General features: G+C 43.0%; 1 protein-coding gene across 1 annotated transcript in view; it reads right to left on the reverse strand.

The window, feature by feature from the left end:
• Positions 1-750: 750 nt before the first annotated feature.
• Positions 751-22,175, reverse strand: part of LOC139765252 (uncharacterized) — a 35,371-nt gene continuing 13,946 nt past the window's right edge. The window contains 15 exon segments of the mRNA XM_071692587.1: positions 751-2,044; positions 5,234-5,451; positions 6,249-6,416; positions 8,391-8,543; positions 8,820-8,855; positions 8,858-8,977; positions 9,196-9,403; positions 10,671-10,856; positions 15,927-16,097; positions 16,274-16,365; positions 17,524-17,613; positions 19,845-20,022; positions 20,301-20,459; positions 21,224-21,349; positions 21,982-22,094. Coding sequence (XP_071548688.1) covers positions 1,580-2,044; positions 5,234-5,451; positions 6,249-6,416; positions 8,391-8,543; positions 8,820-8,855; positions 8,858-8,977; positions 9,196-9,403; positions 10,671-10,856; positions 15,927-16,097; positions 16,274-16,365; positions 17,524-17,613; positions 19,845-20,022; positions 20,301-20,459; positions 21,224-21,349; positions 21,982-22,094 — 2,483 coding nt within the window. The 3' untranslated portion in view covers positions 751-1,579.

The raw sequence follows: 22,175 nt of genomic DNA on the forward strand, positions 1-22,175 counted from the left end.
CATGAGACCTAAATACATTAACCTCCCTTTGTAACTCGATATCTCCTTGTTTATTTTATGAACACTATTCTCAACAACAGACCAAGTTACGATCAATATTCGTCTTAAAATGATGGTATCAACATGATTGAGAGAACCAAGAATGGCGCAGCCACTCACAAATCATAAAATATTAAGGTTACTGGTATTCAAAACATTCAACATTCCGCTGCGTACATTATCATACATGTTAGAAGAGCACCTGAGAATTTGGTCTATTAAAAAGTATTTTTTTTCTATTAGTTTACTTTGAACAAAATGTTAAGCATCATTACTCACAAACTTAATTTGGCGTTCCTGGTAAACATGATCACCTCGTAGGCTGTCGAAAATTCAAAACGACAAAGATTTCCATGATTGCTTGCCTGTTTATCGTTTTGCTTCAAACGCGATCGTTTTATCCATGGCAAGCTAGTGTACGACACTGACCTCCAGAAACATGTAAAACGTGACCTCATAGGACTTCATATATAATTTTTTTCCGGAATATATTGCATTTATGGAATAATAATAAAAGTCAGATGTTGCAACTTGTGGCGATTGCTAGATTCCACGTTTTCCCTCGCAGTACATTATTTTGCACCTGTTGACATCATCTTTGCATATTAATTCTCGCATGCTGAAAAAAAAATTTGATATTCAACTGAGAAATGACTGCATTGTTTGTCCTAAATTTCTCCCGATATGTCATCATGTGTTGACTTAACGTATGGAGCATGTGGAAGGTATTTCCTCCTGTAAACACAATAATATTCTACGTGAAAGTAGCGCAGTGTTTCCGGTCAGTTTTCTCGTTGTGGTAGAGTTTCCCGACTTGGGGAAACTTACAACAGGGGCTTCCAGTACAGGTGTGTGACAAACAGGTCGCTAGGTTAGGAAAAATACCCCCACACACTACCCCATGTTTTAATGCGATACATTACTGGCAGGATGCACCTGCCCAACTTAATGCCTAATACCACAAAGCTTTACCATTACTTTGAAGTGATGTATAAACATGTTCAGTAAACTAAGTAAACTACAAGTGTTACAACAGGAGGTAAAATACACTAGTCTGCCTATGAACCACCACTGTGGGTATAGCTAAGATCATCCAAGAGAACCATCTTCCCTCCTAATGACCCATAAATGATCCACCTCTTTGGCTGTATCCATGTTCCCGTGCACTTCCCAGCGTAAACTGCCCTGTTTTACGATCTGTGTTATTTACTTTCTATCACTGTCTTACCGTTACTCTTTCTAATTACCAGATCCACCACACCTAAATGAGAAACATACTAGTCAGCCTTATATTATTATTGAGAATACCCTGGACAAGTTCAAGGGTGAATTAATATATTTGAACACGAAAATGAGCGAGTGGATCATTATTCGGGGTTGGATATTATCCTAAAAATGCCAGACACTGCTGGCTTAATCGAGGAGAAATGTACAAGTTCAGTTCATCATAGAAGGAAAGAAGTTCAATCTGGTGCTGATGCGTGTGTGAGGATATTCATATATGTCCTGGAAATGTGGCAACGCCCGTCCATCTCCCTCGTCAGTAGTAGTACACAAGACCCGACCCTGCAGCTAGCGTGCCCCAGTACGCCAGATTGAACACCAGGAAGATCATGAACATCGTGAACCTCGAGGTGATGATGAGGGCTTGGAGATCGAATCTGATCTTGAAGGGCTTTGCGAAGAACCCTGTGAGACCAGGAGCAGCGGCATCGCCTTCGTCAGCAGTAACCGGACTCACTTTGATCACGGAAATCCTGGAGCTTCCTGAAGGAGGACGATTCATCCAAGCTTTCGTGGTGGAAGAATGAGACGCCCCATCGCCGTAGTCCACCTTCAGATCGATCAGGGTGTGGAAAATGATGATGAGGAAAATAAGGACGATGCAAAAGAGGAGCCAAATGTCCACCATCTTGAAGTAGGAGGTCTTGGGGAGTGAGGCGGAGACCTGGGTAAACAGTGTGGCCAGAACCAGGAGGGCGGTCAGCGCTGTCATCACACGTACCTGACCCGGGGCCACAGTGATCAAGAACACGTACATGACAACGAAAAACATCACGAAAGTAAAAGTGAATACAAGGCAACGACCTGATATATATATATATATATATATATATATATATATATATATATATATATATATATGTATGTGAGAAATACTTAGAAAAGCAAATGGATTTGTATGTAGCATTTATGGATCTGGAGAAGGCATATGATAGAGTTGATAGAGATGCTCTGTGGAAGGTATTAAGAATATATGGTGTGGGAGGAAAGTTGTTAGAAGCAGTGAAAAGTTTTTATCGAGGATGTAAGGCATGTGTACGTGTAGGAAGAGAGGAAAGTGATTGGTTCTCTGTGAATGTAGGTTTGCGGCAGGGGTGTGGGATGTCTCCATGGTTGTTTAATTTGTTTATGGATGGGGTTGTTAGGGAGGTAAATGCAAGAGTTTTGGAAAGAGGGGCAAGTATGAAGTCTGTTGGGGATGAGAGAGCTTGGGAAGTGAGTCAGTTGCTGTTCGCTGATGATACAGCGCTGGTGGCTGATTCATGTGAGAAACTGCAGAAGCTGGTGACTGAGTTTGGTAAAGTGTGTGAAAGAAGAAAGTTAAGAGTAAATGTGAAAAAGAGCAAGGTTATTAGGTATAGTAGGGTTGAGGGTCAAGTCAATTGGGAGGTGAGTTTGAATGGAGAAAAACTGGAGGAAGTGAAGTGTTTTAGATATCTGGGAGTGGATCTGGCAGCGGATGGAACCATGGAAGCGGAAGTGGATCATAGGGTGGGGGAGGGGACGAAAATTCTGGGGGCCTTGAAGAATGTATGGAAGTCGAGAACATTATCTCGGAAAGCAAAAATGGGTATGTTTGAAGGAATAGTGGTTCCAACAATGTTGTATGGTTGCGAGGCGTGGGCTATGGATAGAGTTGTGCGCAGGAGGATGGATGTGCTGGAAATGAGATGTTTGAGGACAATGTGTGGTGTGAGGTGGTTTGATCGAGTGAGTAACGTAAGGGTGAGAGAGATGTGTGGAAATAAAAAGAGCGTGGTTGAGAGAGCAGAAGAGGGTGTTTTGAAGTGGTTTGGGCACATGGAGAGAATGAGTGAGGACTGATTGACCAAGAGGATATATGTGTCGGAGGTGGAGGAAACGAGGAGAAGAGGGAGACCAAATTGGAGGTGGAAAGATGGAGTGAAAAAGATTTTGTGTGATCGGGGCCTGAACATGCAGGAGGGTGAAAGGAGAGCAAGGAATAGAGTAAATTGGAGCGATGTGGTATACCGTGGTTGACGTGCTGTCAGTGGATTGAATCAAGGCATGTGAAGCGTCTGGGGTAAACCATGGAAAGCTGTGTAGGTGTGTATATTTGCGTGTGTGGACGTATGTATGTGCATGTGTATGGGGGGGGGCCATTTCTTTCGTCTGTTTCCTTGCGCTACCTCGCAAACGCGGGAGACAGCGACAAAGTATAATAAAAAAAATAAATAAATATATATATATATATATATATATATATATATATATATATATATATATATATATATCAGATATATATATATATATATATATATATATATATATATATATATATATATATATATATATATATATATATATATATATTTTTTTTTTTTTTTTTTTTTTTTTTTTGCTTTGTATTAATACTTTGTCGCTGTCTCCCGCGTTAGCAAGGTAGCGCAAGGAAACAGACGAAAGGCCCAACCCACCCACCTACACATGTATATACATACACGTCCACACACGCACATATACATACGTATACATCTCAACGTATACATATATATACACACAGACATATACATACATACACATGTACATAATTCATACTGTCTGCCCTTATTCATTCCCGTCGCCACCCCGCCACACATGAAATAACAACCCCCTCCCCCCGCATGTGCGCGAGGTAGCGCTAGGAAAGGACAACAAAGGCCACCCGAGGAAACTACTTCAAAAAATAAGAAAATAATTCAATAAGAGAGGAACACGAGGTTCCAAAAGGGTGCAGCTTCAGTAGCAAAACAACGAAAACGAAAACAGAACAACAAAGGCGATAGTAAAAACGAAAACAGGGTGAATTCTGACGAAATGTCAGTTCATTACTGGTAAAAAGAGTGGACGTGAGGGGGAAAAAAATGGATAAAATCTATTTCAAAAGGCGAAAAAGAACACTAACGTAAAAACGTGATTTAAACGAAACAAACGTAAAAATGGAAGTTAAAGGAAAATGCACTTGTCATGAAACGTAAAAAGATAACGTAAAAAGCATATGTAAACAGTCGGTGTTAAAAAAGATATCATTGTGGAAATATTCCCAAATCAAAGCCCTCAGGTTGTCTCTATCGCCAGCAGCACTCTCGCATCTTCACACAAAATCGTCTGAAATACACACGTGTGTACATGTGTGGTGGTATGGGTATATTAGTGTAGATGTGTAACATCATGAGTACATGCGTGTGTCTACAACTGTGCTTATGTATCATACTGATCTCTATTAATTTCACAATTCTATGGACTTTTAATAAATATTTCAAGGCTCTTTTCCTGAAATACAGATTCGATATAGTCTTCGTCGATGTTCATAACCTATAATACGGTCAACTTTTTGAAAAATGATGTAATATTCCTAATCAAGTCTTGATAATTCCATGACAGTGATATTTTGATGAACTCTGGCTAAATGTACTATATATACATACACACACACACACACACACACATATATATATATATATATATATATATATATATATATATATATATATATATATATATATATATATTCCTAAGAGTCCACGGGGAAAAATGAAACACAAGTTCCCGAGTGCATTTTCGTGTAATAATTATATCATCAGGGGAGACACAAGAGAGAAATATAACAGTCAGTTGATATACATCAAAGAGACGTAGCTAGGACGCCATTTGGTAAATATGCGATTGTCCAAGACGTCTTCGACAATCACATATTTACCAAATGGCGTCCTAGCTTCGTCTCTTCGATGTATATCAACTGACTGCTATATTTCTCTCTTGTGTCTCCCTTGATGATGTGGTAGATCCTATCAGTCAGTCTCTCTTCGCTCAACCTATTCAAATGTTCAAAGTTTCACAACATTCGCGAAAATAATCTCAATCATCCCTGGCCAATTCCCGTGTGATGATGATGCCAACTCATGCTCACCTCGAAGATGGAGGGCCTGAAGAAGAGAGTAACGTAGCTGATGATGAGGAGGGTCAGGGAAGGGATGTAGATGTTGAGCATGGCGTACCCGTACCGACGGATCAGCTGGATACGAACCCTCGTCCAGCTGTACTGCATCGTATTGTCCACCTGCAGGTCCACCTGGCCGATGCCATACTCCACGAGAAACTTCTGCCCCAGGTACTCCACGTAAGACTCTGCACGAACCAACATCATACAGTAAAGATTTTTTCTACACAAATATTCAAATATTAAGCTAAAACCCATCAAACTACCATTCTTGGCTAACAACCCTTAAACAAATCATCCTAAGCTAACAAACACTTAAACCATAATCTTAAGTTAACACAGCTCCAAACCATCATTCTAGCAATCGTCAAATCCAGAAGCTAACAATCCTCAAACCACCATCATCCTTCAAAATACATCATTTGCTAACACATTTCACAATCAACATCCTAAACTAACACCCCTACAATTATCCTTCTCCAAACTAACATTCTTATAATCAACCTCCTAAGCTAACATCCCACTAGTGGGATGTTAGCGTAGGAATACCATTAGTGGGGTGGAAAGAGACTGGGCTATCATTAGTGGGGTGGAAAGAGACTGGACTATCATTAGTGGGGTGGATGGTGAGGAGGGCAAGTACCACTGGGGTTGAAGATGAGAACGGTACATCCTGCTGGGGATGAAGATGTTTAGCGTGTGTGTGCCTGGGTGTTGTACTCAGTAAGAGGAAGGTATGTACCACTGGTGTTGAAGATAAGGAGGGTATGTACCACTGATGTTGAAGATAAGGTAGGTATGTGCCACTGGTGTTGAAGATAAGGTGGGCATGTGCCACTTAGAGTTGAAGACAAGGTGGGTATGTACCACTGAGGTTGAAGATAAGGTAGGTATGTACCACTGGTGTTGAAGATAAGGTAGGTATGTACCACTGTGGTGGAAGATGAAGATTTGAACCATTGGTGTTGAAGATGAGGGCACGTACCGTTGGAGTTAAAGATGAGGTATTCAGAAGACGCCGAGAGGATCTGCAGGTGCATGAAACAGATCTGGATGTCAAAGGGATACAGCACCAGGTCGAAGTTGCAGGTGAAGACAGTGCTATACTTGCGCGTGGTCGACACAGGGTTCGTGTCCCCGCGGTAGATCTCAACTAACCACAACAAATAAACACATTAGCATATATATATATATATATATATATATATATATATATATATATATATATATATATATATATATATATATATATATATTCCAGCCACAATCACTCAAAATATTTTTCACTCCATCTTACCATTTCTAATATCGTTTCCCGTTCTCCACTCCTGACACATATATCCTATTCGTCAACCTTTCCTCAATAATTCTCTCCATATGTCCAGACCATTTCAGTACATCCTCTTCAGCTCTCTCAAACTCTCACTTTTTTATTACCACACATCTGTCTCAGACTTTCATTACTTACTCGATCAAGCCACCTCAAGCATTTCATTAACATTAACATCCTTATCTTCAGCCTATCCCTCGCATCCATACAATATTGTTCGGACTACACTATTCCTTCAGACATACCCATTTTTGCCCTCCCAGATAACGTTCTCTCTTTCCGCACATCCCTCAGCGCTCCCAGGCCCTTCTCTAACTCCCCAACCCTGACTCGCTTCCGCTTCCACTGATCTATTCGCTGCCTTGTCCACTTCCTCCAATTTCTCTCTATTCAAAATCACAGCCGAACTAACCTCTCTCTCAACCCTGCTCAAATCTAACAACCTTGCCTTTACTTACATTTACTCTCCACTTCCTCCTTTCACACACTTCCAACCTATGTCACAAACTTCTGCAGTTATTCACTCTGTCACCAGTGTTGTATCATAAGCGAACAACTCACTTCCATGGCCCTCTCATCCTCCACAGACTGCATACTCGCCCTCTCTCTCTATAACCCTTGCATTTACCTTCCTCACAAACTGAACAACCAAGGTGACATCACACACCCCTACCACAGAACGACCTTCACTTGGAACCATTCACCCACCTCTCTTCCTACTAGTACACAAGCTTTACATCCTTGACAAAAAATCCCACTGCTTCTAGCAGTTTTCCTCCCACACAGTATATTCTTTTGAAGTCCTTCCATAATACATCTCTATCAACCCCAACATATGTTTTCTCCAGATCCATAAATGCCACTTACAAATCCATCTGTTTATCTCAATATTTCTCATATTCTTTCACGAAAACACCTGATCCACATATCCTCTACCACTACTAAAACCACACTGCTCCTCCCCAATTTGATGCTCTGTACATGCCTTCACCCTCTCAATTAATACCCTCCCACCCCAAAAAACTTGCCAGGTACACTCAAGAAACTTGCACCTTTATAGTTTGAACACTCATCTTTATCCCCTTACCTTTATACAATGGCACTATACACACATTCCGCCAATCCTCAGGCACCTTACCATTGCCCATAAGTAATGATAATCCTTACCTACCAGTCAACAAAGTCACCCCTTTCTTAAAATATTCAACTGCAATACCATCCACTCCAGCCGCCTTGCCACACTTCATCTAACGTAAAGCTTTCACTACCTCTTCTCTATTCACCAAACAACTCTCCATGACTCTCACTTGGCATACCCTATATCTGCCACCCTGTCATCGAACATATCTAACAATCCTGCAAACTTTTTTTGAAAGTAGGATTGAAAAAGGACCTTCTTACATCTGAGGCAAAGCTTCATTAAACTTTGTTCCTTCAAATCTAACCGAAAAATTTTCTTTAGTACCTGGGTTGAAAGCCCTCCTCAAGTTAACGTCATATTTGCTAGGTTGCTTTAGTGATCTTCAATGAACCTGACTACCATCATAGGACATATAAAATCTTGTGTCTTGATAAAATTTAGATTCCATTACCCACGACCTTACTTCCTGTCCTGGTGACCTCCACACCCCAGCAGCCCTTCCAAAACACACACACACTCATGGAGAGAGAGGTGGGGAGGGAAGTGCCTTCTGCATTACTGTTCTTAAGCCTAGACGACAGATACCCTCCTTATGGACCACCAGGTCTCCTTTTACCTATCCTTCCCAGTGTACCTCAGCAGAACAGTGATCTCACCTTCATATGGGTTGGAGAGGTCGCGGACGTAGATCGGGTGTCGTCGGAGGATGGTGGTGACGGCGTCCCGGTCCACCACCGTGTGTTGGATGTCGTCTGTGTTGATGAAGCCAACCTGCGGCCTCCACAACCCCTGCACCTGCTCCCACGACACTGCCAAATACACAGGGGACATTAGCATGGCTCCTGAGCCTACACCCAGACCCTCATGACGAGAGAGAATACACAAGAAGCATTGTGACATCACTGTATAGACACCAACCGCGATTCCCTTCATCTTTTTAGCCTCTGGCTACAGTTACTTTCATAAACCCTTTACTCTGATTAATTCATTATCATTATGGCCAAAAAGTACATCAAGAAAATACACAATTTGAGTTTGGTTGAGTCTTACGAGGGCCTTGAAGTTATGTTCAGTAAGGCACTCACCTGTGTTGAGTCTGGTGAGGGCCTTGAGGTTGTTGTGAGTCTGTTGTCTGCCCAGGTCATGCGGAGGTTGTACGACACGGAGAGCAGCATGGTGGTCGTGTCGATGCTCAGAGTGTCGATGGAGACGTTGACGGCGATGGGCAGTGACAGGTCAGACACTGTCGAGAGGAAAGGAACTCAAGAGATGGCCTTCATCTTTCACCCACGGGAAGAACTACTTGCAACAGACACCAGTCCTTTCAAAATTTCAAATTTCGTATACTCGACCTCGTGAAATATTAGTCTTATACACATTATAATACATGCAGGAATGTCTACAGTGATGTGACGCGACCCTATATGAAACATGTCGAGTCCTATACATCGAGCAGCTCACCTGGTCTCGGGGGCAGCCTGGACCTGTAATCCTCAGGAAAGTTGACGATGTCACAGAAGCTTTCGTCCGTCTTGTCGACACAGTCGAACTTGAGATCACAACGCCTGACGAAGGGGATGCAGGAGCCGTCCGTGCACGTGAACTGCCCAAGACGGCAGGAGGAGAGGGTCAGTACCCGACGCCCGGACTCCTGGCCACACACACTCTCCTGCAGAAGACCAAACTCATGTCTTACATCGTCTGGCCTTCCCGTAGTAGTGAGGATGGGTTGCCTTAAAAACACAGACATGTGCCAGCCAAAAATCTGGAGAACCTAACAACACATTGTGCCTCTGGATCAATTCTGGCCATCTCTTTTACCGTATTTTCTGTCACTATTATTTGTTTGCACTGGGAGACAGTTTAACACTAGTGTTGCCTAGTCTCTGAAACTTGGATATGTCTCTTCGTCTTTGTATGTACACACACACACACACACACACACACACACCCCAGCCTAAGCCAAGTACCTATTTATCGACCAGCCCCGAGGGAAGGTGTTCAACACCTGGGTTGGGTGTGAGCCGAACCCTGAAACAAAACCCACGCGGGTCCGACCCCGCACTGGCTCGTGTTCACCTATGGTCAGTAACACCACTGTATTGGTTATCCGCATTACCACAGTCCTGATGGTCTGTTTGCTGACTGTCTCTGATGTCCTTCTCAGCCTTAGTGTTATTCTCCGGACATTAAGAGTTCAAAGGGTTTACATCTGGCAACAGCGCATTACACGCACTTTCAGGTCGTCAGTTGAATATGTTCATATTCATTCGTCACGATACGTTTTGCACCGGTCACTATTTCGGGAGATACAAGATCGATCCAATACTATTCCAGCAAAGTTACATACCACCTCTTATTTCATCTTATTTCCCGATGAGGAAACATTTGAAAACGGAAAAATGGCAGAAAACTTGAGCGGCGCGTGCCCAAGTCTGCCGATACTGCGACCTACTCCCCATTATGTAAAAGTATGTGGTGGTTTATTTCAAACTCTCTTACTCCAATGATGAATTTTTAATTTTCATTATAAAATAAAAATAGCATAAAACTCTCAACATCGACATCCCGTGTAAAAATTTACATGTAATGACTTTCTTCACACATTCAACAAGATGCTCTTAGCGAGGAATCAAAACGTAACCTGGCTTTAAGAAATTCAAAAGTAATCTAGGTTCGGCTAATGATAAAAATAACTAGGCTTAGCAAGAGATTGAAAGGTAATCTGGTCTAAACAAGAGATTCAAAGTTAATCTTGCAGGTAATCCGTCCTTAACAACTAACAGAGAGATAAGCTTAATTCATTCATGTCATTTATCGATAGACGGTTCACTGCAACCTTACCTTACATCCGCCTTTTAACACCGATGCCAGTTTACCTTCACGGTAAACTCACCTGGACGCCCCAAGTAAACCTACCGATGGGGTACACTCACCTCGAGATCCCAGGCGAGGCGTCCCATGGGGTAGTCGAGGTGGTAGTGTTGGAGGGACAGGGTGGCCATGGTGGTGTTGGTGATAGTGTTGTACCACACCCAGGAACCCCTCGCTTGCTCCACCATGTACTCGCCGTAACCCCGGAACCTCAGAGGCTTCGCCACGACGTCGAAGTAGTACATCCGCTGTGGAGGGCGGCAAGAGACACCATTGTCGTCAACAAGTCAAGCGAGAAACTAGCATACGCTGTCAGTCTACCGTTTCATTAGTCAAATTGAGGCCTGTGACTCATCTGTTATCCGTCTATACTGTTCTCTTTTCAACAAACACGTCAAATAATACCTAATTCTTTTTTCTAAGTGTTGCTACATTTGTCTTAAACATATATATATATATATATATATATATATATATATATATATATATATATATATATATATATATATATATATATCACACGAATATGTTTTTGTTTGCGCCCGTTCAATGAGAACCTAACGTAATCTCTCGTTTTCTTCCACTTCTATTACCAATACTTCTGATCTTCCTCTACTATTACCGTAACTATTAATATCTCATATAAAGGCTTTCCACACTTACGCTCTCTGACATGAGACGTTATCATTCCAAACAAAAAATTTATAAGATACGTAGACTCACAGGCTAATTAAATTTTACTGTTAAAATTCGTCCACCCGCCCAACACTCCTTCAGTATATTCGGCTGAAACGTAACTAAATCTAACAGTCTCCGAAAATATCGCCCTCCTGCAAATACCATAAAACAGTTCTTAAGATAATTCCCCGATATGACAGCCCATTTATCGTCCCGCAATATCACATTTACATAACTAGACAAACATATCATTTCAGCTGTTACGGATAGCTGGATCATTCTTTTATTTTTTGTTTTGTTTTGCTTCACTTGACTTTATATAATATATATATATATATATATATATATATATATATATATATATATATATATATATATATATATATTGTCAGTATGGCTCATACAGCTCAATTTTCCCCCTATCTCGTGCAGGACCTCCCCGTCTCCAGGAGTCACACCACAATTACATCTGTATTAATTATTCTCAATATTTGCCTCACACCACCCTTCCCGAGGGGGGGGCGAGTAAGTTGTCATCAGCGCCGAATATTCCCACCAGTCTTGACCATTCGCTTCCTAGGGCTAACTTCCAAAACCTACCATTGAGTAACTTTCCTCCAAACCAATCACGTCTCATGAGCTTTACCAATCACTCAACCGAGCTAGCAGGGAACGCTTACCATCCTCATGCTAAATATACCATGCCCCGTAGCTCACCTCCTCTTCTCCGAGCCCCTGAGGTAGGGTACGCGGCTGGTGGTGTGGAGCGGCGCGCTGTGCTTCTTGCAGTGCTGTGTCTTCAGCCCCTTGGTATTATCAGCAGCATGTTTGGTAAATATGTCCGTCCTGGTTGTGCTTCCTGAAGACAGCTCGCTACTGCTACAGTCATGTTACGCGCAGTGAAGGAGGAGTCAACTTGATTGGCTATCAGTGTGGAAGGAAGGATCTTCATATAAATTTAGTGTTACTTGTGGCTAAACATCACAACATAGTGACACTATGAGTGTGCGATCAATCTACTAGATCTGCAAGACAAGAAAAAGTATTTTACGATTTTCTTTCACCTGTGTGAATGGGTTGTGCTAAATCATTCTGGCGCCTCGTCTTCCACGCCGCCCCCTCGACACTAACATCGTCGTTGAGCAGTGGAACAATACGTTGATTATTACTAGATTGAAGTTATAGGACGTGGGTCGAGTGGGTACTTAACATCTGTACATAGTTGAGAAAACATTGAGAGGGCAGGATAATGGGCTACTGGGCGAGGGAGGACCTGGATTTAAGTCACTTCTGCTACCTTGCTGTAACATACGAAGATGGGGAAAGTGAGCAACAGGTTAGAGTTAGTTACAAGGGACAGGTGAGGGAGTGGCCAAGAAGGATGGGACTCTACCTTTTTTTTAATATAATTGTAGGCCATTGGGTCTCTTCTTAATTTTAGGGCCAATTTAGTAAAGTAGGTGAGGCTGTTTCTGCTCTTAGGAGAGTGAGGGGTTGCGAGACTGCTGATTAATCTGTCCTTGTTATAGGATCTGTTATGTGGGAACTACAATGCATTCCTGTCTAAGGGCTATGTTAGTAGATGTGGTGTACGACGAAAAGTGACCGTATTACGGGAGTCTGGTGCGCTACAGTCCCTAATGGTGGATGACTTGGTGCCGCGAGAAGAGTCTGGAGACCGAGTCTTGCTAGACAGACTGTCTGGTCCCAAGGAAGCTCCACTAGTCAATGTGAGGGCAGAAATAGATTTCTTCACGGGCCATGATCTTGTAGGGATTGTAGATAAGTTCCTGTCTTAGACGTGGACTTCGTGTTAGGCAATGACCTAGCGGGTGGGAAGATGAACCCAATGCCGGTGTTGCCTACGGGCCCGGTAAAGTCCACGGAGGCGGTGCAGCTTGACGAAGAGGTACCAGATATTGTCTACAACCACGATGGTGCCAGGTCCATGACAACTGGCACGGCAGGCCATGTGCCTGAGGACATAGCCGTTGAAACGCAGGGAGTGAAGACTCTCCCTGAGGGTTGAGACCTGAGGAAGTGGTGTTCAGTGTCATGTAATGGGGAAGGCGAAGGGAAGCCTACTCAGACTGTCTCGATTCAGAAGTGTAGAGACAGGCGAGTTCCTACTCTCCCATTTAAAAGGTCGGTTTGACCGTGTTAATTGACATTGTGAGCCCATTGCTAATGACCTCCTCTGACCACTGTTATACTCTTCTTGAGAGTGAGACCAGCGAGAGGGAGCTGTGTGATACCCTCTCTCCTGGTGTAGCCTCCGTTGTGATAGAGGAATTGAGGATTTGTCTCGAGCCCATTCAAGAGAGTCGTGGATGAAGGACGAGGTGGCGTGACAGACGGTCTCGATTTAGAAGTGTAGAGACAGGCGACGAGGTGTGGCTTCTACAGCAGCCAGGTCAACCCTTGGCTGCCCGTTTTCAGGGTCCCTATGAACCGACGGTATCAGTCTGCATCATCCAACGTCCAGCGGTAGCCGTGTGTGACGAAGTTGACGACGTAGCTGTGAAGGCCTCGGAGACCCGGGGAGACGGAGACGCTTTAGCACCTGCCTGGGAAGTGACGGGTAGAAAGGTTTGCCCTCCTGTCGACGTACCCAGAGTTTTGCCAGAGGTTTGTCAGTCCCCGCCTTCCACCGACCGTAAAGGTCCAAGTATTAGCCCGTAATGAGTTCCCCCCCGATCTCGGAGAGAACCGAGACGTTTGTGGGTACAGTTGGGTATTACAGAGTGTATTAGAAACTTTTCTCGCAGTTACAACCCCCTCTCATAAATCTGTTGATAAATGTTAGATATGTTTGAAATGAGCAGTGTTAGACAGCCTCTCTCATCAGTTGGGAACACTACTTTTTTTTGACTGTTTTATTTTGCAGGCTCCAACCAGATTAACTGTGAATGCCGCCAGTGTTGTAAAGGCTGGTAAGGTCCCCATGCAGGAGGACAAGAAAGAAGGTTGAGCCTAAACATATAGCCCCCACCAAGAAGAGGGAACTTTTGTTTTGCTATTTGTATTGTAGCACTTTGTTTATGTGTTATTCAAGCAATCATAGAAGTAACCTTTGTTTTCCTATTTGTATTATAACACTGTATATTTGTGTTCTTCAGCCAATCAGAGTGTACTGACTACCAAACCTTTCAAAATGTTCACAAGTTATGGGAACGGAGTCAATATTAAATAGATGGGCCTTGTTATGTACAATTTTTACGTTACATTATTTTCAGCACATCTTATGTGTTAACAGATTGTGTTAGCTGATTCTTTATCCCGCTCTTAAGAAAATTCCTCTTCCAGGAATTTTCTCCTTTAAGGAGGGGGGTGTTACGGAACACGTGTGCTTGTGCTCACATGTTCGCGTATATAACGTGTGTGTGTCCTTGTGTATTGATATTTCTTATCAGGACGAGGATTAAGGCCTCCCTCTGAGACGTCCTCCGAGCGTCAGTTCACACCAAGCATTAGGCGTAATACTTTAATTTTAATTTTATTTTGAAACCAGATGGTCATTTGTCCTTGAGCACCCCGACCCTTCTCCGAGGGGGGGGGGGAGTAAGTTGTCATCAGCTGCCGAATATTTCGCCACCCGTACTGGACATGTCGCTGCAGGCTTACCAGAGGGAGGGTGATCTACGCAGTTTGTGTAACTGTTCCTCCAACCAATCAGAATGTAACTGAAGCTCATAGCCAATCAAAATATAAGGTTGTATAGCTAGCAGGGAACGCTTGTCTTTACTGTAATATATACCCATGACACCCGCTGAGTCTCGCTCTTTCTAGCCCAGCGAGGTAAGTGGTCCACCCTTGCTGTAAGTCCTGCTGTGTTGTAAGCCTGTAAGCCCTGCTGTGCTATAAGCCCATTACCCAAGTGTTGTGCTGTAAGCCCGTTATAATTATCAGTGTAATGTTATCGAAGAACTGCCATAGAGGAAAGAGAACTCCTGGCTTGAAATCTTATCTGGAATATTAAGTCATGTACAAATGTTATCTTATGTTCAATGTTAACTCTAATGTTCAGTGTTAACGTAATGTTTCATGCTTGATTTATGTGCCTATCTTTGTACACTTGAATTCTTTCATTATAAGTAGATTTAGTGTAATGCTGGTCTTTAATTCAATCCCATAACTTTATTATTGTGTTATCCTGAGTTGTGCAACTTGACAAATCTATAACGTCCTTGCAAGACAAGGAACAGTAGTATTTGTAACATATGTTACTTGCGACCTTGCCTGAATAAGTGTTGAATTCGTAACAATATATATATTCAGTATGGCTCATACAGCTCAATTTTCCCCCTATCTCGTGCAGGACCTCCCCGTCTCCAGAGCCACACCATCAATTACCTCGTAGCCTCATATTCTCAAATGCCTCACAACCTCCTTCCCCGAGCTTCAGCAACACGTCCGCCGGAGCCTCAACATCTCCTCCCCACAGCTTCACCATCTCCTTCCTAGAGCCTAAACATCTCCCCCAAAACCTCACCACCTCCTCCCAAGAGATATACTATCTTCTCTCCAAAGCCTCACCACGTCCTCCTATGAGCTTTACAATCACCTCCACCGAGCCTCACCACGTCCTCCTGGAGCTTTACCATTCCCCAGAGTCAAGACATCACCTCCCGTAGCCTCACCTCCTCTTCCTCACAGATGCCCCTCAGTGTCCAGGTAGCGCCGGCGGTGGTGTGGCAGGCGGCGCAGCTGTGCTTCTTGCAGTCTGTGTCTTCCAGCCCCTTGGTCCTTATCAGCAGGCAGTTCTGGTACTTGTCCCCGTCTGGGTTGTGCTTCCTGAAGACCAGCTCGCTCTGCCAGCAGCAGGTGGCGCAGGAAGGAGGGGCAGGTCAACAGATGGCACAGGAGGGAAGGAAGAGGAGTACACAATAAATTAGTCGTTCTTGTGGCAAACATCACAAGCAGTATGACACTATGAGATGTGCGAGTCAATTACTAGTTCCGCAAACGATGAAGAAAAAGTATTTACCGAGTTCTTCTTCTCCAGTGTGAATGGGTTGTGCCAAATCCCTTCCTGGGCCTCGTCATCCACGCCGCCCCACTGACGCTCACACTCTGGAGAGGGAAAAAGAGAGGGAGTTATTTACCAGATGGAAGTTAGGACGTGGGGGGGGGGGGATCCTTCAACCATCAGGGGGGTGTTTATGTATTTGAGAAAGTAGCGAGTGTGAGTAGGGCAGGGAGACTGGGTTACTGGTGCAGGAGTGGTTGCTGGAGTGGAGAGTGCTTCTCTACAAGTGGTGTAGAACATACGTACAGATGGGGAGGGAGCAAGCTGGTTAGTACTTAGTTACAGACAGGGAGGGAGTAGCAAGATGGATGGGGTACGGACAAGGAGTAGCAAGATGGCGGTACCCAACCACATACAAGGGGATATCAAGTTATCATCGGGAAATATGAAGTGACATCCTGTATCACAAGAGTACCTCTACATAAGGATTCGCCGTTTATATTCTAATCTCTAAATGTAGTTAAGGAAGAAAGGCCTACCGACCCGTCTAATATGTATCAGCCATTCGTACAACATCCCAACCCTTCTGTGTGAGGAGGGTTGGGAGACACGCTCTGAAGGCACGTTCGATGTCAGGAAATGCCTGCTAATCAACTCCAGAGTCAACATTATGAATGGAACCGTTTATTTTCCTATCCTTGTAACCACATTCTCCCTCTCAAGTATCCTGTGTTAGTGAGTGAGTGTGTGTGTGTTAAGGTATTCATGTACCCATGAAGTGCATGACACTTCGGTCAAACCTTCTCGAGAAGCAGTACTCCTATCAATAGAATAATCGCTATTGTTTAGCAATATTCTAACATGATATAGGTTGATGTATGGAACTTCTCCCAACTAACAACATAAGTAATAAATAATTTCTTCTCGGCTTTACTCAACTATGTCGAACTTGACTAACTTCTGTTACGCTCCACAATAATATTTCGGGAGAAAATGCACAATTCGTTATATTTTTTTTTCCAGAAGGTTCGTTACTTACAACCATGTTAAGCAAACTCTTAGGTGCCTAACAGCAACTAACGAAATATCTCTGAATATAATTAATGTAATTATGCTATATTTTCTCCGGGAAAGGAAAGATTTTCTCAGTAGTTGCGAATGAGAAAATCCCAAGTGGCCACAGAAAAGTAGCGAAGCACTGCTGCTTCGTTACTCATTCCTTTCCCTCAATCTTCACAAAATAACTTCCCAAGGTCCTAGGAGTTTACCTTCGGAGACTGACGGCAGTACAGCGTCCATGGTCGCGTTGTCCTCAGCTGGGAAGCCTAGCTGGTTGGCCGGCTTTTGCCATCTCTTCTCTGCAAACAAACAAACGATTTCATTACGTTAACTTCGTTAACAGACTAACTCCATTCAGGCTGAAGAATTGTTTAACATATGAGATATTGTAAATCAATGTAACTCAAACTGATCTCATTATTACTAGGTAATTTGATTCTCTTGAATAAAACGGAGACAAGATTAAAATACTGATAATGATAGCTGAATGCCTTTGTGTGTTCTGATGCGATTCTCTAGGCTACAAATGAATACAGAACTATTCACCTACCTAATGTGATATATATTCTACAGCGTTACTGAACACCACTTGCTTTTAATCGAAACGCGAGCGTTAGATCAGCTTCAGCAAAGCTCTATCACAGTCAAAGTCTTGTCCATGACTTTCTACTGGAGTTCATTACTTCCCTGATTCAATATGGAATGCAAAACAAAGGCTGCAGGAGCCCCATACATGGAGTCCTGGGACTACACTACAAATAAAAATGTGCGCTTGATATGCAAAGGAATAAAAAGCTGCAAGTTATCAAAATGTCATCTGATCCAACAATGTCTCAAGTTACTACATCATTCATGTAACATACGCTATATCTTGTTACACTAATGGGAAAAGTATACATTCAACTTCGCGTAAGGTCTGGTGAGTGGCTGCGTTGTTTTCCCGAACTGAACACCACAACACAATAAATGTTCACTCCAACTTAGAAGAATTTCTAACCTGTTGAATTCAGTAGTGTAAGCAAAAACAATGGTTTATTCCCGAACAAACACATTTTCACGAAAACAATCACATGACTTGTTCTTCACTAGTATGCAATGTTATCGAGCGAGCAATGATTATTAATCAAATACATTTATGAATACGTATATCCACGAACTCTTAAAGTGACGAATTATGCGTCACGACAAACAATCATAAACAGACAAATAAGCCCGAGTACAAATTTTACGGCGTAGCAACTGAACAGGAAACATTATTATTCTGATATTCATAGACTACAGAAGTAATGGACAGAACCAACCGGCCTCCATAATGGGAGCGTTGCCCAGAGAGAGACAACGCGAGCGTGCCCGCTCACTCACTCACTGTTCGACGCTGCTGTAAATTTAAAAGCTGAAGACAGGCGACGCTTATGACACCAGCCATGCTACTGGTGAACAGGATGGGCCTCAAATCCCAACGCCGTGATGAGAGCATTCAATTTGGCTTAGCTCTTGGTAGTTTCAAGTGGCAAAACAACTGATAAATTTGAGATCATTGTAGTTTCCAAGCAGCCGAACATCCACAGAATCACAAACGACACATTGCTCGTCGCATCTCAAAGTTAATGGATCATTCATGTACCACTAAACAGAACATGATGGCCATGTGCCCTTCATATTGCGAGTCCCCAAAGTTACATGCAAAGACGTTATTTTCTATTTGGCATGTTCACCAATTTCTTCCCTTTCTCTTTATCATCTGGAGTCTGTTTTCGTACGTACAGGTACGATCATTAATCATCTCTTGAATTCTACAAACTGTTTTAAAAGACAACAAAGATAAAGACTAAAGTGCTTTTTTCAGAAAAGCAAATCTCTCTCTCTCTCTCTCTCTCTCTCTCTCTCTCTCTCTCTCTCTCTCATTGTACATCTTTAGTGTTATTCATAGGCATAGCAGAATACGTATCAAAGGAATGAAAATGTCTACTGGTCTTGAAGTGCGTTAATTTCTACAAAGAATGTTGGAATTTAGTGATTTTAAAATCGAACATTTAAATTTCTGTAACTCTACTGGTAAGAAAGAAACCCCCTCAAAAACTGTAGTGCTAAATTATATTCTTACTGACAAATAGCCTCAGCCATAGGGGTTACTACACACTATACAGATCCGCACACCAATCTGCCTGCCGGGCCTAATGAAGTATAGTCGGTAATCTATCAATGGTAATGAGTAATCCACGAGATAATATGTCTGTTAATGATTCAGAACTCTTTATAAAGACCAAAACTCATAAGCACAATAGCAGTAATTCGAAGTGAAAGCTAAATTTTAGATGTTTAAAGCGCAAAAGTAGTTATCCCAAAATTCACAGTATTCGTAACAGAATTTTTCTGTGGATTGAGCAAGATGTGAGTATGATAATAAAAATAACTCAGACACCCACTATACTCACTAACCTAACCTTTCGTAACTTGGCATTACAATCATCACCTCTAACATGAACTTAATTGTGTAATTAACATACGCTAAGACAATGGCTCATCTCACCGGGGAAGAAGCCCTCGAAGCCTAGCGCCTGCTGCAGCTCCTCCCAGGTATCTGGAGCGGTGATGAAGCCCTGGAGGCCTCTACACACACGGACGGCGTGGTGATACCTCAGCGGGGGTAGGAGCACCGTCAGACGCCCACGGGACACCGACCGACACAACTCCTCGAGGGGCACTTCCTGCCGTAGCGAGAACATTAGTACTGCTGACCCCTGTCACGAGAATGACTAGGAGTTACAGTTTTAACACGCTATTGCATACATCTTTCTAGACACTTCCGCATACATCTTTCTAGACACTTCCTCAACGCTTTCTATCAAAATGGCTATATATCTCTATACATCTGCAATATATCTATGGATATATGCATAAGCGTACGTATTTATTTACATATATCCTGTATTCATAATTCTAACTGGTGTTATCTGACGCCTTTTAACCTAGCCGACCACCCCACCTGCTGCTCCACGTTGTGCTGCTGCCACTGGCCGGACCATCGAATGACGTCGCCCTCCAGGTCGACCTCGCAGCGGGATAAGGACAGCACCTGCTCAGGGGACAGCACCCGGCCCCACATGTTCACCTGGCTCAACTTCCCACTCAGGGAATACGGAATCTGCAGGGTTAATATCAGGTCAGATCACTCTGATCGTAAAAAAAAAAACTTATCATTTATTTCAAAACTATTCGCCATTTCCCGCGTTAGCGAGGTAGCGTTAAGAACAGAAAAACATACGGAACTATATGTATTCATGTTTTTGTTGTTATATTCATTAAATTGTATTTATTTCTCCCGTGCCATTACACTCAAGACAGCATGCTCAAGAGCTATTCTGGCGTTCACGAGACATGGGATTTATTGTATTCTGCCTACATACATCTGGCATATCCTGGGTGTTGTATGTGTTTACCCACCCTATCTTATCCACCTCCCACTGTAAACTGTGCTCTTCTCTCTCTCTCTCTCTCTCTCTCTCTCTCTCTCTCTCTCTCTCTCTCTCTCTCTCTCTCTCTCTCTCTCTAACTGAAGGTTCCAGTCACAGAACAAAGTCTTTATCCAGGGAAGATGTTAAGACATAAAATGAAGGCTAAAGATAAGGAGAGACATGAAAGATCTAAGACTTTTCGATGGAGGAGAAAAATCCGTTTTTTTTTTTTTTCTTAAAGTTACCAAAGATATGGGGAGGGTAAAGGCTTTCAAATCATAACGGTGTACGGGAACTGACATCACAACGGTTCAGCTAGGAGCCACCAACGTCTCGCTATAGTACAGTACTAACAAGACGCAGTCCAATGCACCATTGTCAATCCTAAACGAATACTTTCAATCTACTGAAATATAAACTATCTCCCAAGACATCTCTACATCAGCTGACCTACCAGGAACTCGTCCTGGCCGATAACGACCTCCCTCATGGCTGTGTCGACGTCGAAGTCGACGGTCTCTCTCACCAGCAGCTGCCCGTCTAAGTACACTCTCCCCTCACCGGCTCTTGTGTCTCGCACCTGGTGTAGGGGGCCGGAGGAGGGAGATATTACTGGAAGATGGGCTAATGGTTGGGAATGGGAAGGAGAGGTTAATGGATGATTGGAAATGAGGGGAAGAATTTATGATTTACAATATTCCGTTTTATCATATGATATGTATTACCTTGTCGAGTGCAAACACTGGCCTTGCATTACGTTAAATGCAAACAGTGGTTTTACGTGCTAAGTGCAAACAGTGGTCAAGGATTATGCTGTTAAGTGTAAACAGGTCTTGTATTAATTGTCAAGTGCATGCGCAAACAGTGGTCTTGCATTACAAGTGCAAACAGTGGCTTGTATTACGTTGTAAAGAGCAAACAGCGGCTTACATTACGTTAGGTGCAAACAGCGGCTTGTAATACGCTATCAAGTGCAGTGGATTGTATTACGTTGTCAAGTGCAAACAGAGGCTTAGTTAAGTTGTCATGTAAACAGCTGCTCATATCACATTAACTGTCAAATACTGGTTTGAATTACGCCGTCGGCAAACAGTGGCTTGTATTACGTAAAGTTCAAAGAGTATGTGGTTTCCACCAGGCTGTCAGGTGCAAACAATAGTTTTGCATCATTATGTGAGCACAGTAAGTATAAAGAGTGATTGAGGCGCTCACGTGACAGTAGTGGTACCACTTGTTAGTGGCCAGGTTGGCCGGGAGAGGGTAAAACCTGGCGTAACCCCCGTACTTGGTCCGAATCTTCTCAAAGTACACCTCGAACGAAATGGCTGCGGGAGGAGGGGACAGGAGAGTCTACGTATTGAGTGTGTGGTGTGAGCTCAGCCCACATGTAATACAACCTGGCACAA

Source organism: Panulirus ornatus, chromosome 53 (genome assembly GCF_036320965.1).
Source record: "Panulirus ornatus isolate Po-2019 chromosome 53, ASM3632096v1, whole genome shotgun sequence".
NCBI lineage: Eukaryota > Metazoa > Arthropoda > Malacostraca > Decapoda > Palinuridae > Panulirus > Panulirus ornatus.